At 42.0% G+C, this 24,756-nt stretch overlaps 1 protein-coding gene across 1 annotated transcript in view; it reads right to left on the bottom strand.

Moving 5' to 3' along the window:
- The window catches only part of SH3BGRL2 (SH3 domain binding glutamate rich protein like 2), a 55,267-nt gene extending 31,404 nt beyond the window's left edge, over positions 1–23,863 (bottom strand). The window contains exon 1 of the mRNA XM_075089727.1: positions 23,405–23,863. Within this exon, the coding sequence (XP_074945828.1) occupies positions 23,405–23,863 (459 nt within the window). The remainder of the gene's footprint in view (positions 1–23,404) is intronic.
- Positions 23,864–24,756: the final 893 nt, after the last annotated feature.

Raw genomic sequence — 24,756 nt, 5'->3', positions numbered from 1 at the left:
TTTAAAGATGCTTTAAAATAAATGATCTGTATGAGGCTCTTCAGAAGTAGGAGTTAAAAGTGGTAACTTGTTTTCAAAATCATTAGGGCCTACATTTTTGAAGTATACAGGCACCTAGAAATGCACGGCAAGCAACCTGGCAAGCCCCAGAAGTATCTATTCCCGTAAGTGTTCATTGAGATAAACATGTTGGTACGTCTCAAAAAAACCCACCCCAGCTACACACATCTTTGTTTTCCTAGACACCTACACATCTTTTAAAAATGCAGCTTGATGGTTCCCTGAACAAGGCTTGTTGAATCTTTAAGTAAGAGTGTCTGTCTGCATAATACACATGCCTAAAAATAACCATGATCTCATCTTTTGAAAATTAACTTCATTGCAAAAAAAGTGAATGAGGGTTGTCCTAAATATATGGGGTTTCTGCCCCTCAGGAAGATTATCGTCTTTATACAAAAGCCTAACAGAGGCAAAACACTGGCAGTTTTTTGCTCATTGTAGCTAAGATCAACCCTTAGCAGCTACCTGAGCTTCAAGTAGATAGGCTCAGGTGAACACTACTTCTGCCTCAAATAGGACTTTACTTCAAGAGAGCAACCTTTGAAATATAAGTCTGTAGGACCAATGAAAGCTACATGGGCTCAGTCAGCTAGGTCTGCTCTGCATTCTCTTCAGTCTGTACTGTACTTTTTGCATCTACTTAAGAAATTAATTCTTTCAGAAAGGAACTATAAATTATATGCTGTGTTTTTTATAATAATCATCAACAGGGTCACCTGAAGAAAAAAAATACAGCTTTAATAATTTTACATTATTCCTGGAGTGTGAGATCCACAGAGTTGCTGACTGGCATAAAGCCCAGGTAGATGAATCATGCCTGTGGGTATCATATGACCTAGATACTATTTGGAAATCAGAGGATTTTTAAAATGTATGTGCTAGTTGTTCTTGTCACACAACCCATTCTGTCTACCTAGACGCACCACAAAAATATATAACTTTTGGAGGTAATGCTGATGGAATCATTGCTTCCTTGAAATAAGAGGGTAGCCATCCCAAGAAACTGCAAAGACAAAGCCCTTAAATGTCTTAAGAAGTGGGCTGCATAATGAGTTTGTGTCTCTGTGTCTTATTATTTTTCCTTTTCTTACATATGCGGGGGGGGGGGGGGGGGGTAGGCATATGTGAAAGGATCACTTTTGCATACAGAAGGTGGCTCCTAAAGTTTTGTGCAAATAATGCATTAGCAACAACAGCAAAATTACTGCATCATCATCACTGCTGGTACCAAAGACAATATGCTTTTCGCTGTGTCCCTAAAAGCTGCAAAGACAAATTCTGTTGTCAATGTAGAAGTGAGAGACAAAAATATTTTATCCTGTCTTTCACCAAAAAAAAGCTGCAAAAGAGGCCCCAAAGAGACAGAGACTGAGATTTTCTTACCACAAATATGAAGTATTTGTTCAAACATAAAAGAGGTGTCTAAAATGATGCGTGGGAAAGGTGATTTCCTTGTAGTGGAGTACTACTAAATCCAACATGAATTCCCTCCTGTGCTGGTCTGAGCAACTAGAAAGCTACATAATGCTTGGGCCAGTCCTCTGGCCCTAGGCCGAATGTGCTAGTTTTGGCTGAGATAGAGTTATTTTTCTTCACAGTAGCTAGTGTGGGGCTGTGTTCAGGATTTGTGCTGAAAACAGTGTTGATAATACAGACACATTTTCGTTATTGCTGAGCAGCGCTTACACAGAGTCAAGGCCTTTTCTGCTTCTCACCCCACCCCACCAGCCAGGAGGCTGGGGGTGCACAAGAAGCTGGGAGGGGGCACAGCCGATCCCAACTGACCAAAGGGATATCCCACACCATATGACGTCATGCTCAGCACATAAAGCTGGGGGAAGAAGGAAGGGGGGACATTTGGAGTGGTGGAGTTTGTCTTCCCAAGTAACCATTATGTATGATGGAGCTCTGCTTTCCTGGAGATGGCTGAACACCTGCCTGCCCATGGGAAGTAGTGAATGAATTCCGTGGTTTGCTTTGCTTGTGCATGCGGCTCTTGCTTTACCTATTAAACTGTCTTTATCTCAATCCATGAGTTTTCTCACTTTTACTCTTCTGGTTCTCTGCCCTATACCACCAAGAGGGGAGTGAGCGAGTGGCTGCCTGGTGCTTAGTTGCTGGGTGGAGTTAAACCATGACATCTGTTAAACCTGCACCCTCTCAGAGTGGCTATGTGCAGACTATACATTGGGAAAGATCCCTGGCAGGCTGTAACATCTAAATCATGGCCACAAACTGTTTGTGAGACTGTAAGTAAGCCTTGGCCAAAGCTGTCTCTGCCAGCAACCATTCTTCCAACAGTTTCACAGTACCAGAGAGCTCCATTGCTCAGGCCCAGGCCATGTACCAGTACCCACGCATCTACATGTACCCATTTTGATCTGCTGTCTTCTGGTAGTCTGTACACTGGGCACAAGTTTAACTGCAACTCAGATTTAATCAAATCCCTAATATTTTACTGTTCACACCATGAGAATTCTCCCACAAACCTACATTTCCTAATCTCTCCTTTTTATTTTTATAAAACTAATTAAGATGTTGAAGTGAAATAAATTGTGGGGTGCTTTTTTTAGCCATAAGCCTTGCAATTTTCCACATGACATCTGCATGAGTTATCAGCTGTGGATGTGCCAGCTGCATAAATTTAAACAAAATGCCCTGAAAATTTTTAGCCAAAAAAGTAGCATCTTCTCCTCCCCCAAATGATTTAAGTCTGTAAACTGAAACAAGACCATTAGTTACTTTAAAAGTCCTATTAAATTATGTCTTATTGTTTAAGACGGATGCTCAGAGCATCTGCCACAACAGAAGCCAGCTGATTATTCCCCAAGAAAACCACAGGACCTTTGTCATCTTCTACAACTGGATCTGTGCCGCAGAAGTGCGTCAGCCTCACAATCCTGCCTGCAGCTCTCATCTGTGGTTACTCTGAGCTACAAAAATTTCCAGCGTTTTCGACCAGATGAAACGCTGAGCAAAGACAACATGACACAAAGAGCAGTGTCAGTTTTCCCCTCCTCACTAGCCTATGCAGAGGATCTGAGCTCCTGCCAAGAGTCACCTGGAGAAAAATACATCCTCACTTGACAAACTACAGAGGTGGTTACTTCAATCCTCTTTGTGAAACTCAGCCTTGTACCTTGCTGCCTCCGAGGTTTCCAGAGTGCGATGCAACCAAAAGGAATCTTAAAAAGAGTATCCATATAATCAGAGGTACCATGTTCCAAAAAACTTGGGTCGTGGCTATTCACACATTGCTTTGGGAAAGCATCTGTATTCTCACAGGATAGATTGCTTTAGCATCAAAATATTTTGGTTTTAATACATTTCAGCACACCAGAAGACAATGCAAGATACACCATCAAAATATATACCCATTGTGAGAAGTTTCAGAGGAAAACATGTCCCCCACTTAATTTTGCATTCTATAAAGAGACTGCAGCTTCCACATGCATCCTGTTTATCTTGTCTCAAACAGGCAGTTCAATGTTGGTTTTTTAAAAATTTATTTGTAGTCATGAAAGAATATTAGCCATAAATACAACTATGAACAGGCAATATCATCTCTTTTTATTAAGCAGTGACATTGACTTTGAAACAAAAATCCATGCCTCTTTACATAATATGATCCTAATCTATCTTCAGCATGGTGAAGAAAACTCTGATAGAGCTAACAGTCTACTATCATAATACAATGTTTGTCTCCCATATTTTATATAGGCTGATTGTTTTCTGAACATCATTTCTCTGGCTTTGGTTAATGTATTTTTTTTATTCACAAAAGTAAGACAGGCAAAAAACTCCCAGAGACGTCTCCATTTTATCCCAGTATTTGGAGCTGGTCTCCTTATTAGGATTAAAAAGCACAAAAATAGGATGCCCATTTTGATGCACAGAACTGCCAAAATGAGCTAATCACTTGTTCAGTAGCCCGATTTACAAAAAAATAAAAAAGTCTATCTCAGCTAAAGTATCCTAGCTTTTTCCCTTAGTTTTCATTTCTTTACACTGATTTGCAACAGGTAACAGGAGGTTTCAGACTGCTTCGGAGAAATACTTCAAAGACATCCTCATGCCAGGCCAGGCAGGACCACTGGGATTATCTGTTCTGACCTTCAGCATCCCTGAATTAATTCCTCTTAGGAGTAAATAGTTTCTTTGGACTTTTTCCCCCCCCTAAGCTTCATTCCTGAAGTGATAATAACAGAGAATCTGTAAATTTTTCCCATAGTTAATTAACTGTCTTCGCTTAAAATATTTGCTTGCTTCTGTTCAGAATTTGCCTCATTTCCAGCTTTCAGCCACTTTACTTTTTAAGTCTTTGGCTAGACTGAAAACTATTCTGTTATAAGATTTCTGTTTCCCACATAACTATTCTGGGGGACAGGGAACAACAGATCTCCCAGATCTCCGGGAACGAGATCTCCGGTTAAAAGATAAATCATATAGTTCATTTAACAGCAGAATCAGGGTGTTAGCATCATAAATCATGTCCAGACTGGACCAGAGGTTTAGGAAAATCAGATCACACCATCAGTCCAAAATTCCCTGGAAGCTTCTCATCACTTCCAACAGGTCACAATTTCCTTCTTTTCCCCACTCTCTATGCTTCCTGAATCTGTTTCCAGAAGATCATCTGTACTAGGAAGGCTTGCCTAGTGACAGCTGCTGAACCAGAGTTTATCATGTGGTCTCTCCATTACTAAATGGCAGCAGTATTTTATTATTCTATACTATTTTAACCAAGATATCCAATACACTGCAAAAATCTCACTAATCCAGGATTTATCTAACCCAGATAGGATAAATGAATATTACTTCTACTATACTATAGGCAAGATAACTCAAGTAGCAGTAGTAATAGGAACTGTGAAATAGCCATGATTAAAGAGAACTTCTCTGCCTTATTTCATTAGCCCAGTTAATATAAAAGGGACAAAGCAGACACGTTCTCAGTTTTAAATCTCTTCACCGTGTCAGCAGGCATGTTGCTGAGCATCCGGTGCCCACAAAGTAGATGCGGGAGGTTGGTCTTCTGCTATGGGCTCTAAGACCCACCTTCTGGAAATAAGGCATTTCCTGGGCTTCAGTCCTCCTGCCTGCAAGTGGAGGGAATGACAGCAGGTACCATTCAGTGATTGGCTGGTGAGCAGGATGTGTAGCACTGACTGTCCTGACTGCCTGGAACTGAAGGCACCAAAAGCCTAACTTAAACTGTCCACTTATTGCAGACAGAACCCAAGGACAAAGAGCCTGCTTTCTAACACAAAATCCCACCCCAAAAAGTATTCAGACGACACATGCTGAGAACAAGGCCTTATGATAAATATCATCTAAGCTGCTTTGTCGCACCACACACACATTTTAGAAGTCTGACATTTAAAAAAAAAACAAAACAGAATGGATGCCTAAGTCCACCTCAAAGACTTGTTTCACAGACTGGCGTATGTCTATCTAGACCTGTGCCTCTAACAATGGATATGGTCCTGCTGGTTCCCTTCCTTCTCTTTCAATCTTGTTACTCTTTCCTGACCTCTGCCCTTATTCCAGAACTGCAGCAGCCACGTGATCCGCTCACTGACTCAGCTGAAAACTGAATGTATTGCGTTTGGCAGAGACACCTTTAGGGTACAGCTGGATGATACACCTAAGCAGATCTCACCGCTGGCTGTCACTGAGATGACACAATGTTACTCCCTCCTGCCAAGCAGCTCCTGCAGTTTTTCTTGCACAAGCACAATGCAGGAACCAGGGGAAGAAGGGAAGGAGCATCAATAATGTAAGCGCCACAATCTCATCGGTTTATATCAGTAGCAAAACTGCACCCTGAGAAAATGGTTCGGCAGAAGCTGAAGCATGACCAGCTACAGGTATTTGAAATATGAACTGCATAAACAGCATTTGTGTTACATAAACACAAGCTTCAGCTCACTCCCATAGCTAAGAATGTCACATGGGGGTCTCTGCCTTTACAAGTCACGCAAACAAAACCAAAGGGATTGTTGCAGTGTAAAATGCCGATGTAATGTATTTACTGCAGAGGATTACTAATCTTCACTTCTAACAGAGATTAGGCTTAACACATACTCCCAGATAATAAGGAGATACTACACTTTAACAAAGAAATGCAAGCCCTAACCACATCAAATGAACAGAACTCTGAACAGTGTTAACTGCAAACCTACACATACCTTCCCTAGAAAAGCAAGGAGACAAATGCCTCTCACAAACACACTAAGCAACATCTGCATTCTTTTCTTCTGTTTCCACTGTGTTGCTGCTTTCATACAGAAGCAATGAAAAACAATCTCACACATTCACCAAGGCTGACAAGCAATTCCTCATGGTCCTGTTATATCTGCAACCTGTAGCGACAGAGAGTTCCTGCCAAATTTCTCTTTCTTTGCCTGGCTTAGGAAAGGAGAGCACAACTGACCCCTTGCAATTTTTATTGCAGAGATATGGCAGTACTGTGACAGACCATTACAAAGGTTTGTATGATTAATGCATTGTTCTTGGCACAGGAAAATACAACTCAGCTATGTACATATGGAAAAAGGAGATGAGAAGCTAGGGTGAGGTGAAGGAGGGTAAAAAAGAAGAAAATTTTGCAATAAAAATAAATTTTAAAAAAAATCATCATTACATAACTATTCCCAAAAGTAAAGTAAGTGGCTACCTGCTGTAGCAAATACTGGATTACATGTGATAGAAGGAAAATACAGTCTCCTCAGAACAGGCCTCCAAATAGCTAAAAACACCTTCCACACTTCATCCTCAAGAAAAACTGCACCTCAATGTTTCAATATCCTAAAAATTGACCACGGAACTTTTCAGTCTGAAAAGAAATAGAACAGTCCCTGAACAGCGGCTGCATGCAGCCTGCACTGCCCTGGTCTCCTGCTAGCAGCAATCTTACGCTTGCATACAGAGACATAATTAAGGACATGCCATATGAAACACACTATTGAACTGGGAGGGCAATCTGTTCAGCTTTATGCAAAATCAGTTTGCAGGTCCCTGGGAGCTGCTGAGACACTACTTAGCCAAGCAATCTGTACCCCTTTACCTCTGTGCGGTATTTGTATGGTGTCTTTGAAGGAGTCCAGTATTTAAGAAATGCCGTTAAAATTTGAGACAGGTTTGTTTTTTAAAAGACTCCTAATCACAAGCAGTCAGCAAAGGAAAACATATTCTTTTTCTATAAAGCTACAGAAGAGAGTAAACTGTTCCATGCCCAATGCCTGCTAACCTCATATTCTCCTTGTCAGATGCATGCTATAAAAATGGCATTTAAACCTATTTCTGTGTATGCATATGTATTACAAGTTGAAGGGGAAAGTTTCTTATTTAAGATTTTTTTTAATTAAGAAACTATTGCTTTCTGTGCAAGTAACAAGGTAACACTCAAACATGAAGGAGCCTTTAGCAAGTACAAATACATCTATCACTACACAAAACAAGAGATGATGGGAGTTTGCTCAAGGATTTATTTGGTATTATTTCAGTAAGCATGTAAGAGAAAAGGGGAGACAGATATGGAACACACAGAAAAAGGAAAAAGACCAAGAAAGTTAAAAGAGAAGGTTCTATAGAAATATCAGCTAGAGGCAGTACTGTGTAGGGGCCTTTGAGCTGTGTGCAGCTGAGAAAGTCTCTCAAGTCACTCCCAAGCCTACCTCTCTTTATTTCTTCTGTTTCAGGAAACAGGACTTGCCAATGATGTACACAAATGAAGTAAGTGACTCTATCATCATTTTCTTCTTGTAGTAGTACCAATGTACTCCTACAGTGTTGAAAATCCACTTACACCTGAGTCCCTAATGGACTGGAGGAAACCAGATGCTATGAGACCCAAATCTTGGCTCATTACTTCCTAACAAAAGACTAAGAATACTGCTGAAGCTGGATCTTCTAATTAACGACATGAATTTGTATTCCACTGCATCAATGTGAAACCAAAAAACCCATTATTGCTTCTGGAAATAAAAAATGCCTACAACAAAGTGAAACTTGAAGACTTTGCAACAGGAACTGAACCAGAACTTGGAAGTCCCACTGTGTATAGGCAGGCAGCTCCAAATGAGAGAGACCTTGACAGACTAGCAGCCAGAGGACTCCATGCAGACTGAGAAACATAGCAAGAGGCTTCCCAGCCTAGCCTGGCAAGCAGCAGCTGACTGCCAGATTGATGGTCAGGATGCACTGTTGGTTGTTCTAGCAGGGAAGCTTGCAAAACCCACTGCCAGTTTAGATCATAACCTCCAGCAAGAGCTCCATTCCGTGGAGCTACACTATCCTGAAAACTTTTACATTTCTATTTGACAAAATATATGCTGGAAATTATATTTGTGCTACAGATACAGGATCTTTCCTAGTCATAGGTATTTTCCTGTGAGGACACTGGGAAGGCATACTGGTTCTTCTTCAGCTGGGCCTCTAGCTAAAACAGGGCAGATTACCAGAGCATGCTGGTAACTTGGTCTGTTATTTAAAATATCTCAGCCAACAGCGAGCCAAGAAGTTTCAAAATTATTAGAATTACATGCTAGGACTTTTTTTTTTTTTTTAAACAAGACTGGTGATCCTAGTAGCTAGCACAAAAGACATGAGAAACTTTGAGCAGCCTGGAAGATTTCAGGGACTCAAAGCATATTTTCAGCTATCAAAAACTTCTCCTGATGGAACCATCCTGCAGGGCTAGAATAATTCATTTCAAAAGACGAGCAATTCAAACCCTAGCTGCCAGCTAACTTCTTTCAATAAATAGATGTGTTTGTTTGTAATTTAACATATGTTTCAGTAATTCAAGAGAGTGGTTAAAAAGAAAGTGTTATTTTCATGCATTTTTTTCCAACAGACAGCTCAAAGTTGCGAAAGAATAATTTAAATCTCCTGTTTAGCATTCTACATTTAACTCCTCCTCATACTCTTCTCTTTTGTCAAAGTGGCATATTTATAACAAGTATTTTGCATCATGAAAGAAACCCTTTCAACAAGCAACATCTATCTTCCTTTTCAAAATGTTTACTATGCATACATACAAGTATGATAACTGCCACCATTATTAATTCAGCTACTCTTTAGTACCTCCTAATTAAACACAAGTTGTTCTCTGATCTCCATGCTATATTACTTTTATTCATATGTTTATTTCTTTTGATTTCTGTAAGTTATTTGATTCTGAAGAATATCATTTGCTTCCCAGTAAAGTCCCAGTTCAGCAAGGTTGTTGAGAACTGTAAAGTTCTGAACTTTTGGAAACTAAGTTCTCAGTCCTCCAGTAATGAACAGAAAATTGACCTTTGAATCTCAGAGTTCCTCCTGCAGAGTTAGGGGAGCAGGGAACAGTTTAGTGTCTTGCTCATGGAAGTCCAACTCTGCTATTGCTGAAAATCTGAGATTTAAGAGATATCACTTCATTAATGTGACTCAAGCTTGCTTGGTAGACTAGGATTGTGGAGGGAAGAAAAACACAATAACTATGTTTTATTTCTTTATTTTCTTAAAATATGTTAAATACTTTGTCATTGTTTAAAGTTCACTGAAATAGCATTGAAGAGAGGAGTTTTATAAGAAGGTTTTGAAAAGTAAGCAAATGCTATAATACCCGTATGAGTCAGCAGTGTGCCCTGGCAGCCAAGAGGGCAAACCACATCCTGGGGTGCGTCAAACACAGCACAACCAGCCGGTCAAAAGAGGTGATTATCCTGCTGTGTGCAGAATTGATGCGGCCTCACCTTCTGTATTGTGGGCAGTTCTGGGGCCCACGGTTTAAAAAGGATGTGAAGGTCCTTGGATGCATCCAGAGGAGGGCAACAAAGCTGGTGAAAGGGCTGGAAGGAATGTCCTGTGAGGACTGGCTGAGGACTTTGGGCTTGTCTAGTTTCGATAAAAGGAGGCTGAGGGGCGACCTCATTGCTCTCTACAGCTTCCTGAGGAGGGCAAGTGGAGAGGCAGGTGCTGAGCTCTTCTCCCTGGTATCCAGTGACAGGACGCATGGGAACGGTTCAAAGCTGTGCCAGGGGAGGTTTAGACTGGCCATTAGGAAGCATTTCTTCACCAAAGGGGTGGCCAAGCACTGGACCAGGCTTCCAAGAAAGGTGGTCGATGCCAAGCCTGTCAGAGTTTAAGAGGCATTTGGACAATGTGCCTAATACCATGCTTTAACTTTTGGTCAGCCCTGAAGTGGTCAGGCACTTGGACTAGATGACCACTGTACATTCCTTCCAACTGAAATATTCTATTCTATTCTAAATTTTGCCAAGAAAAATAAAAACAAAAAATTCCCCTAGCAAGAAATTCACACACATTTCCTCTTACGTAACATGTTTATCACCTAAACATTTAAGATGAAAACATGCAATTATCTTCTTTTTGTGACATGGTGAGTCAGCAGAGCACGGAAAGTGTTGTGAACTAGTTCTATGTATTTATCAGTCACATTGTTTTGTAACAATGAATAAAGCATCCCCAGCTGTATTTTCTGTACTTACTGCAAATGAGATATAAACAAATTTCTTGGCACTAAAAAAAAATAAGTCATATTTCTTCCTTCTCATTAGCTTTAAGTATCAAAACTCAGTGGCATAGGAATATTTACCTATTAGAACGGATAAAAACACCTAGCAGCCCATAAGACATAAGTAATAAGCCTGGTTTTGTCTGGGTGGGGTCTTGGTTCTGTTAGCTCAAGATGTAAGTCCCGCTGGCCACCTCCTACCCTACCTGAGAGGCTGCACCCTCTCTATATTTTGTCACTTGGGACCCATAGCCCGACACCCAGTTACACCCAACTGCAGCTCCAGCTATTTCTGAAACAACAACAAGTTGACGAAGAATGTGGAGCCCTAAGATGTCACATGCAGCAGAAAGTCTCCTGACAGTATGATAAAGTTTCAAAGAAACATTAACGCAAAGTCCAAGACTACAGTACTGCCCAGCCCAGCAGTGGCATACTGGGTTTTACGGAGAACCCTGTTCCCACATAAACACAAGGTCACATCCATATTTCTCCCACACAGCTACTAAACCCCCACCATGAATTTGAGAGAATGATTGGATACTTGGAAAAAACATCTAGCCTTTCCCTAAGAACGGCTATGCTTGCATTTATTTTCTCATCCTGAAAGATCACAGATATTATGATTCCAAAATGCTCCAAAGTATTTGAAAAACAAGTTTGTGAAATAAACTTGTCAATACTTTCACTATTTTCTCCTGACAGCTGCTATCCACACAGCACAGATGTGTCATTCTGCCAACCACAGATATACACACCCCTGATAATGCACTTTAAAGTAACAGCAGTAACAGCAGTGCTAGTCATTCAGAATTTGTTGTGCTAGGTTTTTACGGATATTTACAGGTTTTCCCAGCAGTATATAAAATAGCAACAGACAAATGCATTTATGGCTCTAGACAAACACCACGTTTCAGATAAAAATGGACTGTATTACTGCAAAGTCCTATCCGTATGTTTTTGTAAGGCTAGGATGATGGATTTTGTTGATATCATTCTCTAAACTAGGGCTGACTGCCACTGCTATTATTCAGATCAATAACAGAATTACCTTTGAGTCAAAAGAGAGCAGAATGAGGCTTCTAACTTTATTAAAAAATGTCAACATTATTTCTCTTTCAACAAATGCAACTATAGCCATGTAGCTTGTGTGTTCTTGCAGCTCTGTATGCACAAATTACCTTTTCTTTTATACTTCTGCAGCCCCATTTCTTGATGACTAGCTGCATCCCCAAACACAGCAGCCATCTGATCATTATCCCATAAACTGCAGACACATCTCCTCTAAGGGCAACAGGAGTCCCCTCCACAGAGCCAAAGATATTGCTGAACATTATGCTGAATAAACCCACAAACTTTCAGGCTCTCCTGGGGCCTGATGCTGGGATCCTTTGCCAGAAAAAGAGGCCTCGCTGCAGACAAGCTAGTCTCACCAAGTAGGAAGGGACTGCTTGCACATCAGGGCCTTCAAGGCAGCTGTCTTCTCTGTTCAAAGACTAGTTTTGTATCTCCTTTCTAACTAATTTTAGCTTCCTAGCAGGTTCCTACTGAAGAATTTCATGCTATCTAAATCCTTCAAATGCCATTCCTGTCTCTGCTTCTATATAAACATATCAGATCACTCAATTAGAGATGCTTCAGCATGATTGTCTGACCTTAGGAGATTCAGATCCACATCAAAGGTTTCATGCATACTTGAATTCTGTTTCTTCAGATTAGACAGGGATGATAATTCCACTAACACTTTAGCAAGGTAATGACACATTTCAGTTGCTGATGCTCTATTATTCATCAGGTCAAAGGTGTCTTTCAAATGAAGACACAGAAAAATTCACTTGCCTTTCTCTGACAAATGCAGACCCCAATTCCATGATTAAGAAAGCAGTGTTTAATTGATTTGTAATGCTACTATTAAGTTGTTCCAAATAATCACTCAAAGGTTTTAATAGCACAGATAATACCTGATATCATCCTCTGCCATATAGGAAAATCTCAGGAAATAGAACACATTTGTGAAAGTTGTGGTGGAATTTCCAATATTAAATTCCAATGAATATTTTTTTCTGAGTCACATTCTCTTGCTTCAGCTGGGATCTATCCAGTGAATCCAGAGGACCCATGTTACATAGCAGATTGGTGTAAAGGATCACAACGGCCCATATCTCCTAGCATATGCAGGTTAACAAGATTCTCTCTTTTTGTAAAAGCATAAAAAGCCAAAAGCCAACAGGAAAAACTTATCAGCATGTGTGAAGGGAACATACACAATCACACATTCTGATTTGTATTTAATATGGAGCACAAGAGCATGGTTTCAGGGTCTGCCTACAAACAAAAGCTCTGAGGGCAACCCTGCTGGCAGAGTTTGCAGCAGAACAATCCCATGAAACGGGATATTCAGAAAGCCAGAAACTGTGGCTGTTTAAGGCTTTGTCACAAGCAGAAGCTTGATACCCTCCTCCTACCAAAACTTATCATCATCCCTGCAACAGTGGCAAAACTGGGCAAGTCCTGGTGCTGCAGAGGCTCATTTGCACAGTTCAGCATATTACTAGCCTGCCTTCAGTACCCATGAAGGCAAACACAAAAGGCTGCAACCAAAGGGGCTATAATGCAGGCACGTGTTCTGTCCTGGAGTTCTGCAACAGGCAGAAGAGCAACTTTGAAGTGACGAGCAGTAAGGTCTTCAACTGCCACCACTAGCCCTGTCAGGGCTCTCAGATAAAAATCTTCCTAACATTGTTTACACTGACATTACCTTTCTCCTAGGTAGGAAAGGAAATATTTATGGCACTGTATTGTCCCCATTAGCTAACACAATTATATTGGTGGATATCTTATATTGGTATAACTATTTTGATGTTTTGTAAGTATCTCATTATCTGAAATAAGATACTTAAGTAAAGCACTTAAGTAGAAGCCAGACACATGTAGTAGCTGAGACAGCTGAGCAAGCACCACGATTTTAGCACTCTAGCTTACACAGAAGACAGACATCGATGGCTACAATTCCATAAGGTCCAGACATTCAAATAAAAAAGCAGTCATTTTAGACGGGGCCCCGACAGATGCTGACATACCTTGAGCAACCAGTGCAAGGCACCACGTTACCTTTCCTTCTCCTCTGGGGATGCAAAAATCAGTAGTTTATTTTTACGGAGTGATAAACAGCATCTATTGGTGATTCCAAGGTTAAGAAAGGTAGACACACATACCTACACAGACATAAATATACTTAACATATGCACACTATATAGATACATAAATATATATATCTCATTATATAGGCGTGTATGCAAAAATACACATCTACATATGTATATTCAAACAAAAGGCAGGTTGATACATATGCAAAGGTCACTCCTAGGCATTAATTGCTGCAAGTTTATTCCTTGAAGAAACATGTTGCAGTTTTCCACATTGTCTTACTAGTAATGTTGGGGATTAGTTAGGCTGAGGTAAAACCAACAACAACAACAACAAATCCTGGAACTCTTACTGTCAAGACGAGCTCTATTCTACCCAAGGGAGATGGGCAACAACAAAAGGGCATGCTGTTATTGATGACTAACCTGAGTCACTGAGCAACCTGTGTCTCCTGAGAGCTTCTCTTCATGAATCAGCTAGCAAGACAGTTACTCCCCTTCCTCAATGCCAAATTCAATTACTTTAATAGTGAAGTACAATATTAAATTTAGACTAAATAAGCTTGCTTACTGTTGTAAAATCCAGTTGTTTTTCTCTTCCCCCACTAAGGAGACAGAAATAACGTTTTAAAAAGGTTCCTCATCACTGTAGCTCTTATCACCCCAAAAGGCTATCCACATGCTTTAGGCTCAGCCCCTTCAGAGTGGTGATAAATAACTCTTACAGTAACATAGCACACCAGAATCGAAGGCCTGCCACAGCCTCAGACAGAAGAATCAAAAGGTATCACCCCAAAATACTTCAGAGATAGGGGCCTACAGCCCAAGAAAGACTAGAGAGCAGGTTTTGTATCCATGCTCTCTTGCTGAGATGAAAGATGTTAAGTGAGTTGCCTGCACAATGTTTGTATGTCAGTCACCCCTTCCCCCCAGTCAAACCATCTGAAGTTCACCAGCAACTTGAGTCATTCCTTGAAAGATCAGGTCACACTTTGCTCACCTACATGAGTCCCACTAAAATGAATCTGATGTTTGTTTTTAGAAATAAGAGTCAACAGTGACTTAGGCTTGGGAATTGACTCCATCTGCTCATCCAACAGGTGCTGCTTAAACAACATACCAACCCCAGTAGAAAAGATTAAGGAAACAATCTCATGGCTACTGAGGAACTCAGTACCTCTACTCAGAACTCTGAGCCACCGCCTCTACATTTCCCCTCACCTTGCCAAGAAGTAAATCCACCAGCCTAAGGGACTTGCAAAATGTTAACTATCTTCCGTAAAACTTACCAAACATTACGCTGGTAAAAAACACTGACATACCAGAACACGATCATGGGTTTGGATAGAGTAGATTTCAACTAAGAATAGATTCCAAGGACTACAGCATTTATGTGTTCCTTACTCTTCTCATCAAGCTTTCATACTGCAAGCAAAACAAAGATAACACTATCTCCTTCTAGATAGACTCCCTTAGGAGGCCAGCACTTGAGGCTGCAGGTAAGGAAACTGTTGCCCTCAGTGTACTTGCTAGTAAAATAATACACTCTGGGTTACCATCTTAGTGACAATTCTTTGTCTGCAAGTTACACTCAGATTTCTAAAGACAAAAGTGATCCTGATTTTATACAATAAAGAATTTCATTAAATGCTGACTATTTTACCACAAATCCTAATTTCTTCTACATTTCCCTCTTTGGATAAACAGAAGTATAAACAGTCTGAAATAATTAAACTGGGAGACGGATTGTACAGAAGAGTACCAGTGAGAATCTCACAGAGATCAACTGAAATGTGTCGCATTATAGACTTAATTTTTGCTTGGATTGTAATTAAAATCAAAAGCATTCATGTAGCAAGTGAAACGGACTTATTCCGCAGTATACTCTGACAAGACTATTAGAATCAGAATATCCAATATATCAATTAAAATATCGGATTTTTTTAAGCTCTTACAAGTACTGAGAAAGGTAATTTACTCTGAATAAATATTGTCCCATTACATCGGCAAGGTTTGCTGGGCTTTGGTACTATCAGGTAACTTTGACTAGTACACTTCCACATTTACTGGTATGTCTTTACTGTTTCTTGAATTATATCTATAGGCCCTTACATTTTAAAAATGGGGGAGTACTGAGGAATAGGAGACATAACTTTGCAAGAGCTAGTTATTTATTTCTAGCCTCACTGAGTGGTGGAAATTCAGGAAATTCAGCTCTCTCACCTAGAATGTGGCCTGTACTGGTATCTACTTGCAGCTGGTACTTACTTGCTGTGGTTTGCCCAAGGACAGAGGCTTAGGAGTCCTATACAATCATTTTACCAACAATCTAGTTCTTTCATTTTAGGTAGGAGATTGTATCCTGAGGTTCATTTCTCTTTACTGCTAATGAAGACATGTTATGTTTGCAGACAGTACTCGAGCAATTCCACCTTGCAGCCAGCAGCGTTGTACCCTTTATACGCATGAATAAAAACATTTAGAACAATACACATTATTAGAGTCCTGAACTTTCCAGACACACAGACACCATTTAGGTTTAATGGTAAGCATAGAAGCCACCTGGCTTGGATGAAAGCCCAGTCAGTCAATGAAGATGTTTTCACCAATTTCAACAAGCTTTGGATCACATCTTATATGAATTTACTGCACTAGACACCACATCCCATTAAATGGCTGCAGATCACAGGATTCACATTAGTCCAGCAGTGACTCTAATTCAACATCATTTTTCAATATCTCTTTTTACACAGATACTTAGCTCCAAAAAAAAAAAAACCACTGATGCTCTGGTGCTTAGCATATTTTGCCCAAGTAAGACTTCTTGGGAAAACAACAAAAAAAAAAAATCTAGAGAGGAAGTGAATGTCTGACCTAGGTTTACAGAAGAATAGCTGAACAAATTTTGGGAAAGCAGCTCTGTGATGCCCAAACACAGTGGAATTCAGTTTATTGTCCCTTGGCTGAGCAGCCTCTGTAGTGACAAGAAACCAGACACCAAGACTGCAGCAGGCTGCGTATGGAAAACATGCTGCTTTCCATTTGAATTCACCAGATTAAAGTTGCTGGTACCAAGATCTCCAGTTCAGCAGTACTGAAGCAAGCAGTTGCAGTGATCCAACATGTTACAGTGTGAGAGCTGCCTGCCTTGCCCCTCTGCTGGAGTTTCTCTATGCAGGAGCAACATTGGCAGAGAGTAACATGACAATGACAACTGTAAACGTGGCAGTTTATATATTGGTGTACTAGTGCCAGACAACAAAATGGGGACAACCAAAGAATGGCATATGCTTCATTCCCTGCCTTTCCTCCTGGGTTGTACCCTCTAGAAAACAGACAGGTGAGCTACGTGCCAAAATTAATTTTCATTTCACAAAACCATGTGGAAAAGTAATCCAAAAGTCATTTGTACTAATAAATAGCATGCATGTTAGTTATTACTTTTTTTTTTTCCATTAATTCAGTTATATGTGACCTCATACAATTGCTGATGCTATGACCAGTGTTAGGAAAAAGAATTTCTAGGTTTTGAAGATATGGGTGGAAGATTAAGGAGAATAGATCACTACCGGGGAAGTACATCCATTCAGGGACTTGTACTTTGACACTGCTGTCCTCTGTAGAAAAACAGAGAGGAAAAACCTTCTCAAAATGAACAAGTCGCCTTTTATTACTCATTTTGTTCTTTCCAACCCATGTAAGTATATTCAAAATAGAGGACTAAATCTTTAATGAAAACATCACTATACAGTTGTTAGACACATTGAACCATATGCCTGTACAAAGCAGACCAATACACGGACAGTCAGAACACACAATCCATACAGTCTTCAGAAATCCAGTTGGAACAATACCTCCCTTGAAGTTTTATTACAGTTACAGTTGTAATCAAAGGTCAGTATCAGTCCTACTGCTCATGACAGACACCATGCAGTCCAAAGCATGTTCTTCAAGGTAGCATTATTTCTGACATCATCTAACCGCCAAGAAGAAATGTAAATATTTGAAAAGTGCTAGAGCACACAAGAATGGTGCAACAGTTAGGTACTGAATAACACACACAGATGTTCTAAATTCCACCTGTCACCTTGTGACTAGGGTTCTCTCCTGGCTCCCTCCTGAACACATTCATTAAGCTACCCGAACTCCTGTTCAGAGACTCTTAATTCTCTCCACCAGGAGGCAGGAGGATATAACTAGAATTTAGACTTCTTTGGAATACAGACTTGAGAGCTAGATCCACAGAGGGCCCTTAACAGTGAAAAACAGCTGAAGCCTTCAGCGCTGACCATCCCACTTTGTAGAATTCACAGTCACGAGCAAGGCTCACAAGCTCCCTCTGCCCCGTGACCCCTGCAAAACGGGACTGACAGAAACCAGCAAAGATGAATATGAGCCACCTGACCTGACAATAGAAAACTTGAGGAAGGATGAGGAAATCATTTCTGCCAGTCAAAGGGCCTAGGTCCAGAAAGTCCCCAGATCTCTCCTATGGGCACAATAGAGTTGCTAAGGTCCAAGACATGATATACATGATGTGTCCCTTGACTGAGCAAGGATTGAATTTTTCTCCCAGTATCACTGGTGTTGCTACAGCACGACTCTGTAGGTGCACCACCAAAAGCACCACCACCTTGACCAAGTGAAGTGACAGAGCACGAAGTTCACATGAGATTCATAAATCAGGCTTTGAGGATCCAATCCAACAGGTGTATCCTCAGCATGCTGACAGATGTTAGACAATGCTGTGGTTATGCATTTAAAATACTGCTCTTTCCCATGTAAATATCGCAGGATCACTTCTAATTGTACAGATTATTGTCTCATTTCCAAAAAGCTAACTGACCTGCTGCTATGATCTCATTTCACAAACTTCTAATATTTAAAAATCATGATAATGTTTATAATTTGCAAAGCTTAATATTTGATATAACAGGTAGTTGAATTTCTGTAAATCACATACAGCAAGTTGCAGATCCTTCCAGATGACCACCATAATTAATACAGTTTTCACAAACAGCACTTGTATCACTCAACCAAATCACTTTCAGGTTTAACTGTTGCGCTTTTGGGGTGCAGAGAGGCAAGAAACCCCTGTTAGACGGTGGATATTCTAGAAGTGACGTATTCTACGTTAATTTATTCCACACCTCAAGAGCTATGAGAAACATTGAGTTACAATGACTTTGTGCAAACAAGGGTGGAGTTGAAATTCATCGTTCTCGCTAGGAGACAAGCTTAGCCTTAAGAATGCTAGCATTGTATTTGTCTTTGTCACGTTATCCAAAAACACGTGAACCAAACATGACTGTAATTATTCTGACATTCTGATGTTTTATACTGTGATTTAAAGTCATTCCAGGAAACAAAAATTCCAACTCCTTTGACCTCCACGATATGCTTCAACAAAGCAGAGTTTTAGTCTCATAAAACCAGTATTTGCTATAGAAACAAGTTAACGATAACTGCACTTATCTTATCAAGCTTCCTAGTAAAAAAATCCATCATTCTCTTCAGTAGCAAGAGTCAAAGTCCAAGTTTTGGTCATTTTAAAAAGTCTATTCTTTTCGGGTTGGTGCTGTTTGTCCTCAAGCCCTCCTATTCCTAAACATGTTCTCATGGAGAATATGCCTGAGCAGCACTTGCCCTTATACGCTAAATGGAATTCATTTCAATGATGTGTTTTTCACATCTCATGAATACACAAAAATTTCAGTGGGAAAGTGTTTCGCACCTCTTACTAGTCAGAGGAGATTCTACCTGCTGTGCCATTATTTCAGTAACTCCCCTATATTATCTGTTCGGTTTAACAGAAGATGAAGCTCCAAGGCAATAAATTATTACCACAGAGGAGAAAGTGCAAGTGAGGCAGCTGTTTGAAGTGCCTTCATTATTTGAAAGCTTTCCACTGACATTCCCCTTACCTGATCTTCAGTCCTCTGACTGCAAGAGGACTGAAGTCTCCTCTGGTTTGACATTTCTAGATAACTATAGGAATTCCAGGCGTAGAGTTACTGAGCTCATACTACCCTTCCTGTCAAAGGCAGAGCCGCTTTAAAACACTGGAAAAACCATTTAACTGATTCAATACGTAGTACTTTAGCACAAATGTAAATTTTCATTAATAGACTGAAAATGTGAAGCAGATTAAATTACAGTCACCTTGGAATGATTTGGTGAAAAATGAGGGCATAAACTATTTCCTGAAAACAGTGAAGCACTTCTGAGGCAGAAAAGTAGCCTCATTTTAAAGTAGCCTTTCTCCCAAACACAAAAGAACACTGATTGTCCTTATCAGGGAGGAGTAGCAAAGCCTGCCTCCCCAGCCCTACAAAGAAGTGGTTGGAATTCAAGACACAGCTTACCAACAAACAGAAATTCAGGTCAGAAAAAGCAGGAGACAGTAAGGCTTGTAGAAACATGCCTGCCTGCCTATTCAGAGGCTTCCCATTGCGATTCAGCTGCCTAACGCATGCTCAAAACAACACGGGGTTATTTAGAAATGTATGCAGACATACACACAATGCCTCTCTCCTCCCTTCCCACAAGAAGGTCACAGGAGCTTGACTGCAGCATCCCAACAGGGTAAACCCACAGTCCAGCTTCCATAAACACTGAAGATGAATGTTTCCACTAAAGCAACAACTAAGTTTTGGGATCTGTGAGCTCTTTTAAACTCATGAGGCATTTATATTCACAAATTTAAAAAAAAAAAAAATAGTTACTACTATTAACCTCTAAGGTCTAAGAGCCTTCAGATGTGAGGAAGATGCTGCAGGGAGAAGTCCAAGACCAAAAGGAGGGAAGGTTCACATTTTTCTTGGCTTCTTCTTATCCACTCTAACTATTTCCTTTTCTCATTCTCCAGAATGACCCCCAAAACATTTTATGTGCTGAACTCTTAGAACTATGTATTACTGTTACGTATTTTTATCTTCTTTAGCACAAAGTAAACTACACTGAGCATCAGGATGAACAAACATTTCAAAAGTTTCCAGAGGAAGTTATAGTTACGAAAACCGAAGCCTTTGCTGACTACACAACCAGTATATTTCTCAGGAATGTTTCAGCCAAATGCCTATCGTTTGACCTGGTTATTCTGAAAATTTCAAAAGGAGTCTAACACAAAGACTTTAGCTCATTATATTTGCTAGATAATACCATTTCACCAGTTAACATAAGGAAATTGCTGCATTTGTTATTTAAACAAATCACTGCCTTCACCCTTCCCTCTCCGCAAACTCAAACCAGTCTTATTGCATGCACAAAGAAGAAAGAGGACTGAGAAGTGCCCATGCTTTAACAGCACACTGCTGGTGAGGTAACAAACAAAACTGAAAGCTTACTCTAGAGACTAGATGGACTTTTCATTTTAAAATAAAGAGTAATTTAACAAAACATCTCTAGAGAGATTAGCAAAGTGAATCATGTCACTATGACGTTGCTTTTAGTTTATCAGCAAATATTACATATAGAAGTTTTTGGTTAATTGCAGCAGGACAGACGCTGATCTCAGCCACATCCACTCTCAAAAGCCGCTAGCCTACAGTTTGACTCAAGCTGACCTACAAGTGGAAATTAAACCATGGATTCTGACACTGTTTTTAGCAGGAGACAGAGTAGGATCTATGAGGGGTACTCATTTCTCCAGTCAGGGAAATCATCCTGTCTCATAAATTGCACAGGATCCCAAAAAGTAACTGACACAGTTGTGCTGAAGGCTGGAGGAGACTACAAGGTATTACATGACTCAAACACTTTTTGTCCCCTCTCACTAGTGTTTAGTTCCAGGAGGATGAAAATAAGTTTAAAACTTCTCTGTTTAGAGATGTGCAATACAGTAACTGCCCTCTTCTCCAGATGCAGATTCCCACATAAACAGCTGATAATAATTTTTTCTTTGTCATTTTCCTCCATCATTTAGCTGTGATCCAGGGACACCCCCTGCAAAGCCCACAGTAAAAAGCCTCGGTGATGCGACACTGAGCACAGCAGGAACCTAGCCCATAATGAAGATTCTTAAATGCTGTGATTACATAGATAAAGAAAAACTGACAGAAAAGAGATGCGTAACATTACCTTCAAACACTAAATTGTCTATTCTTCTCTGGCTAGGCTGTCTAGATGAAGAAAGTTGACTATCACCAGTTTGCAAACTGTAATCTGTATTGTATGTCATCTTCTTGTTGTCCAACCCAGAAAGAAGTCAGCAAATGAACTGATGTGCAAATTAAAATGCTTGTCAACCTCAGATTTGGTTTGCTGGGTTAATAGACAGTGAAGAGGGTTATATTGCTGCTGCTAACGGGTATGTTCCTTGGAGGGAGAGACAGGAAGGAGAGGGCAGAATCAAAAACTCCCATCAATTACTTATTCATAGACTGGTAAGAACAGGAGATATGGGTGAGCTAACTATGCGTCCCTTTTCTCCCCCTTCAACAAAAACAAAATATAAAACTAGGCATTCTTGTTCAAGCTATGAGGCATGGATCAGAAACTAAACCTAGCAATACTGAGCTACCACAGCATGAAACAATTGCCCATGCAGGGAAGATGTTTCTATTATGGATGCTTGATGAGCATGGATTACAGAGTTCTGAAGACGCTCCGTGTTTACTCAGTTGGCTACTGAAATGGGTAATTAGTTTTTATTAGCTGAAATGCAGCCACTAAGCATTTTGAACACTTCATGCCAAAACATATCGGAACCCATACCTGTCACCATGCCACTGAACTGAAAACAAGTATTGTGCAGTAAAAGGCTGATGGCAGTGAACACACAATAAACCTTCAGATGGGAAAATACAGTGCTACATCCTTCTGCAATGCAAAAATGCCACTGCCTTCACCGCTGAGGCATAAAGAATAGCAATTATATCTAAATCCTTCTGATGTTCCTCATTAAAGAACAAATTCAGTAGAACGCTTACACTCAGATTGCCTCAATGGAAATCAGAGCTGTCACTTTATATGAAAATATGGAAATTCATAGGTCACATGCATAATTAAAGAAGAGAAAGCTATAAGAGCTTCAATTAAGTAGAGGACGCAGTGATGCCTTTCAAAACCGAGTCTGAAAGTTGTTGTACCTTTCCTAGAGTATTTGCTAATGCAGAGAGGTGCTACTGGCCTGAAGTTTGTCTCAGGGCTCTCCCTGTATTTATTTTTCAAGCCCGCAGTAGCTGGCGGGCACCAAGGCCCCGCACCTGAGGGGTGGGGCACGGCGCGCCTCAGGGCGCCTCCCCCTCACCGAGGCGCGGAAACCCCCTCCCAAGCGGGACGGTTTAGCCCCACTTTAATCACCTTTTAGACCGTTTAAAAACAATATTTGTCCCCTACAAAGAGGTTTCACAGGGCTTGGTTTGCCAAGGGCAATTCAGGAACAAGTTACACTTTGGCAGCCTTAAAAGGGGGGGTGGGGGGTGTCGTTTTTACGCCCCCATTGCACACGCAGCCCCGCCGGATTGAGACCCGGGTTCTGCAGCAGCCCACTGACCCCCCCGCTCCATGCCGGCGTGCGGGGCGAGGTCTCGGAGCCAAGGGCAGGCTCCGAGGGGCAACCGCGGGGAGGGAGAGCGGCGGCTTGGCCCCGCGCCGTCCCCGGCCCCGGAGGCTGAGCCCCGGCGGCCCCCCACCCCGCTCTTCTCCCTTCTCCCCGCCGCTTGCCCCCACTCACCGCCACCGAGCCCGAGGAGGAGGCGACGAAGACGCGGATCACCATCTTCACCTCATGAGCCGCAGAGGCGACGGGACCGGACGGGACGGGGCAGCGGAGGCTACGGGGACGCCGCTCCCCCGCACGGGACCGAGACAGGGATGAAGGGGGCCGGGGCCGCCCCGCTCCACCCCGCCGCCCGCCGAAGGCGGCTGTCAGCTGCAGCACCCCGCTTCTCCGAGGCGGCAGCCCTTCTAGGGCGAGCCGGGTCCGGCTCCTCGCTGACAGGAGGCAGGCGATAACGGCGAGAGGCGGGAAAGGTGGGGGCGGCGCGCAGGGGCCGACGGGCGCTGTAGTTTTCCCCGGGCGAGGGACAGCCCGCCGTTCGTCCTGCTTCGCCGGGAAAAGCGAGCCAAGCCGGCAACCTGCGTGCCCCGAGCTGCCACGTCCCCAGCGCCCGGGTCTGCCGGGTGCCACCATTCGCATTTGAGAGGCTGAGAAGGGGATTGTGCCTCCCTCTAGGTGCCCTGCCCCGCAGGTCGAGGTGGCCCTGGTGCATGATGAACAACGCGCTTAAATTCATGCCCTCCACCATCAGGGCTGCTCCTCCCTAACAGCTCGGCCCCTCTGGATGCTCCTGGTCCTCCTGCCCCATGCGTGTGGAGCGCCGCTTCTGCTCCACCAGGCCCGGGTCCGTCCCTGCTGGCCACCATTTACAGCAGCAAGGGGGTGGGAAATGGTGCCCTTCTGGACAGGCCACAGAGGCACATCCCTGGGTTGCATAAAAAGGAATGTGGCCCGCAGGTCGAGGGAGGTTATTCTCCCCCTCTGCTCCGCCCGAATGAGGCCACATCTGGAGTACTGCATCCAGGTCTGGGGTCCCCAGTTTAAGAAGGACAGGGAACTGCTTGAGCAAGTCCAGTGGAGAGCTACAAAACCGATCAGGGGAATGGAGCATCTCCCTTATGAGGAAAGGCTGAAAGACCTGGGTTTGTACAGCCTGGAGAAGAGAAGACTGAGGGGGGATCTTACCAATGCTTATAAATATCTAAAGGGTGGGTATCAAGAGGATGGGGCCAGACTTTTCAGTGGTGCCCAATGACAGGACAAGGGGCAATGGGCACAAGTTGGAACACAGGAAGTTCCACCTAAACATGAGGAAAAGCTTCTTTCTTGTGAGGGCGACAGAGCAGTGGCACAGGCTGCCCAGGGAGGTTGTGGACTCTCCTTCCCTGGAGACATTCAAAACCCACCTGGACGCGTTCCTGTGCCCCCTGCTCTAGGTGTGCCTGCTCAAGCAGGGGGGTCGGATGAGATGATCTCCAGAGGTCCCTTCCAACCCCAACCGTTCTGTGATCCTGTGATCCTGATTC

The sequence above is a fragment of the Phalacrocorax aristotelis genome, chromosome 3 (genome assembly GCF_949628215.1).
Source record: "Phalacrocorax aristotelis chromosome 3, bGulAri2.1, whole genome shotgun sequence".
Classification (NCBI taxonomy): domain Eukaryota; kingdom Metazoa; phylum Chordata; class Aves; order Suliformes; family Phalacrocoracidae; genus Phalacrocorax; species Phalacrocorax aristotelis.
This window is presented reverse-complemented; position numbering and strand designations above follow the sequence as displayed.